The 4,095-nt window shown below is 43.8% G+C and overlaps 1 protein-coding gene across 1 annotated transcript; it reads left to right on the top strand.

Moving 5' to 3' along the window:
- Positions 1–723: 723 nt before the first annotated feature.
- Positions 724–4,087, top strand: LOC123176668 (uncharacterized; the record flags this gene model as incomplete). The annotated part of the gene is made up of 3 exons (XM_044590765.1): positions 724–961; positions 1,113–1,240; positions 2,111–4,087. Coding segments are annotated over exons 2-3 (1,998 nt in total), but the record flags the coding sequence as incomplete, so codon positions are not given.
- Positions 4,088–4,095: the final 8 nt, after the last annotated feature.

Here is a 4,095-nt window from a genome sequence, read left to right as displayed (position 1 = left end):
CTTGTGGGCACCGAGCGGCAGTGGGCCGCTGGGCGATGTTCGCTGGAGGAATGGTGTGCACGAGGGGCGGCGGCGACGAGAGGAGGTGGAGGAAGCGGCGGCGGCGCGCGGGGATAGGCCGGGGAAGCGCCGACGGGTCGCCGGAGCAAATGGGGAGATGCAAGCGGCGGCGCCAGCGCCTGGATCTGGCGGTTGGTGAAAGTCGTGCGCGAGTCGTTGCTGTCCAGTGCATGGGAGCGGGCGCACGAAATAAGCGGCGTGGGATGCCGTTTTGCTCCGCATGCTGAACCAATTATACCGCGCGTGCGTTTTTGCGCATCTGCTGGAGCGCCCATTCCGGCCCCGCGCGCGCAAAAGAGGCGATTTTTCCAGCGCGCTGCTAAGATCGCGCGCCCATTGGAGATGCTCTTAGCCACATAGTAGAAATCTTCACGATTATAGTGCCTTTGCGCACTTTTCTGCAAAAGTAACAAGTCACAAGTAAATGATTCATTTATATGATTTTCACTCAAATATGCAATAAATCATAGCAAGAATTGATTGTCAGATCGCAACAGATGCTATATTTGGGTGTCAAATTATATATATGAAATGTGTTTATCAGTTACCACTGGAGCATCTGAATCGTTTTTTCTTTATTAGAAAGAGAAAGCCAAAAAAGAGAGAAAAAGCAGCGCACATATATCTTGCTTCACGCTTTGGCAAAGGGAAGAAGGGACCAGCCAGCGAGAAGCAAAGTTGCCCACCCTCCTCGATCTGCAAGCATGTATGCACATCAAGTAAGGGACCGTGTGTACTCTCTACTTCTCTAGCTAGTTATTGACAACAAGCTAAGCCTCATACCTGCTTGTTGTCAACCTGCTTGGCCTGGCAGAATATCTGTCGAACAAGAAGATTAGAGGGCGCTTGCACTTGTGCTTAATTTGTCAACCTGCCTGCTCTTGTCTACAGTCAAGTCAAGGTACACGACGCACTTACTCTCTTTAGGCTCCAAATATCTAATTATTCTGCCAGACAGAACACTGCAATACGTACCGCTGCTTAATTAACAATAGTGGTGAAGCTCAAACATACATAACATCTTGTTGTTGTTGTTGTTGTTGTATATCCAGGTTGTGTGGCAAATATCTTCGGTACGTATTGATGGGTTAGACTGGTCGAATTTGCAGCTGCTTTTCTCTCTAGGTCCTCTTCTTCGACAGAGGAATATATATACATCATGAATGTTGCTGAGAAGGAGGTACTAATACTTTTTGCCTATTTTACCTCACAAAAATAATTAGTACTACATCATGGTTTTGTTTTAAGGGATCTGCTTCAGTACACCCCCTTGATTAAATCAATGGAGGAGATTAAAATTAGCCAACAAAAACGCCTTATATTTTAATACAGAGGTAGTAAGAAAGATGGTGAAACTAAAAATAATCAATTCATTTGTAATTTTTAAATCAACCAATTCATCAATCAGCCTGTACGTAAGACTAATCTGTCTGACCCTATGTAAATAAATCCACTAAATACGGATAGCCCAGGCCAAATTTTCCCTGCCAAAAAATGGAAGGGCAGCCCGCAAGGGCAATCTCAGGCGACTGTCAGTAGTTGGCGGCACACAACAGCTCTGTTCACGGCAGGGAGAGCCAAAGCACGCGGCTCGGAAATCGGCATGGCTGGACAGCGGCAACGATGGAGGCAGTAAGTGCATCGTGAGGTTGCTGCAGATTGTACAGGTTGCGGGGATTCAGGCAAACGCAGGCAATATGAGGGTCCTTATAATGGTAGGTTTTCCTATGTAGAGGCATGTAAATAAAAACAAAGACCGTATGTGTAGACGCTTACATATCACAATGTGTACGTAGTAATAATTTTTCCATGGCCCACGCCCAGCCATAAAAGTTGATGTGATTCAAACCATCGCTTGTTCAAATACCGTTTGAGTGCTTCACAGATGCACCCTGATTTATTATTATTCATATATATGATGGAGGGTATGTGTTATGTACATGTTAAAGTGAAATGATGTACTCAAATTTGTTTATAATCAAATAAGCTAGGCCATTTGCCAAAAAACGTAAACTAACAAAGATGCTCTAACTTGCATACTTTACTTCAGATCTTAAGAGCCGATAATGTTCACGAAGCTGCACAAGAGATGTTCAAAATAATTCAGCTCAGGGGCCGCATATTCTGCCTTGATTGTTGGGATGGATTTGGGGCCTCTGCTGTTCTTAGATACATGGCGGCAATGCTTCCATCCAGGAGAAACATTCCGGAACTATGCTTTGACAGAATAATTTTCATAGATTGCTCAAAGTGGAATAACAGGAGAGCGGTGCAGAGAGCAATTGCACAGGAACTGACACTTGACCGCTCTATAATGGCTACTCTAGATAAGCAAGACGAAGAGGATGATTTTAAGGGAATTGGTGAAAGCTCGAGGAATGAGATAGGCAGTGTTGCACAAGTGATTGAGCAAACCCTGACTGGCACCAAATTTATGATGTTTTTTCTCAATGGAAGTGATGACGAGGTTGACATTGGTTCGTTTGGCATTCCTCTTACAAGGTTTGGTAAAAACATGATGATATGGACCTTCAACAGGTGCTGCTTGACAATGCATCGCCATGTTGACCGTCTTTCGATATCAAGCAATCTAAGATATACTCATGTTTTCATATATTCATTCCGGGGAGCTCGCTCATTAATAGCTTATGAGTTTCAAGAACTACTTCATCAACAATGTGCCACCATAGTTGCTCGAAGTCCATCTATGCTAGACATCAACCCTACAATGGTTAAAGAATGTTGCCTCTATGGGTTATTTCTTCATTATATTTTTCACATTTCCACCAAACTTGATTGGATCGCTCATGCTTCCAACTATTGGATATGTGATGCAATCATACAAGGGGACAAAGCAAGGGATGTTAGTAACACATTGCATGGAGAGATAAATTGGGAGGGTGATGCTACTGTGATTGATGAGGTGCTTCAGATGCTCATGAAATATTTTGAGCATTTATTTCTGGTAGTTAAAGATGATGATGTCTATAAGGAAGGGTCATACCGTTGGATTTCAGTCACATCAAAAAATATGGAAATATGTGGTATGCAAACTATTCCTGCAGTGACGTCATCTCTGTTTTTGGCATTTGAAAGATCCGATCACCCACCAACTCTGCAAAAAGGCTTCTTTGAACATTCCAACAAGCTTGGTGTGCTAGTTCTCTGTTTCTGTGCCTTCAATTTTGCATCACCTCCTTTTCACCATTGTCAGAACCTCAGATTCCTTGGATTGGACCATTGTACACGTAGCAAAACATGTGAAGCAGATAATCATCAAGAGTGGGCATGCTTGTATAATCTTTTGGTGCTGGACCTACGCTACACAGAGTGGGATAATATCTTATCTGAGGAGAAAATGGATCTTATGAAAAGCATCACAGAACTAAATATAGAAGGAGTCAGATGTTGGCGGTACACAGCTCAGTTACAAGGGAGGCTGCCTAACCTTGAGAGACTCCGAATAATCAAACCAACTTGTCAGCATGAGACATCAAATGATGTTGATAACTCCTTCACAGATAAGAAAAGTATGAAAATACTAGATTTTTCAGGCAACTCTGACATGAAAACTCTTCCAACAAGTCTATCAAAGGCGAGCAGGCTTCAGATGCTCATACTTGATGGTTGTGATGGACTGGAAAGCATTGTTGCCTCTGGTCTGCTTCCTCCTTCTCTCAAGACCTTTAGCTTTGATGGCTATGGGCCAACTCGCCAGAGGACATCAACTGTTGAGCTACCTCCGAAAGATTTCCGTCCACCTCCCAATGAAGAGAAGAAGGGTATCTCTACATCGAGGATCTCCCTGGTAGGCTGCACACAATTGGATAATCTGTTCTTGCGTGGGTTACCCAACCTTGTGGAACTGGATCTCTCCGGAACTGCGATCAAGAAGCTTGACTTCAAGACTATGGTGGTGCAGGTCCCAAGGCTCAAGCGGTTATTTCTAATAGGATGCAAGCACCTTCGTGCAATCATTTCTTTGGAGAAGATTGATCATCTTGAGTTAGTGTGCATAGACACGCGAGCTGGAAT

Source organism: Triticum aestivum, unplaced genomic scaffold, assembly GCF_018294505.1.
Source record: "Triticum aestivum cultivar Chinese Spring unplaced genomic scaffold, IWGSC CS RefSeq v2.1 scaffold304677, whole genome shotgun sequence".
Classification (NCBI taxonomy): Eukaryota; Viridiplantae; Streptophyta; class Magnoliopsida; order Poales; family Poaceae; genus Triticum; species Triticum aestivum.
Note: the sequence above shows the minus strand (reverse complement) of the source record. Positions and strands in the feature narration are given on the sequence as shown.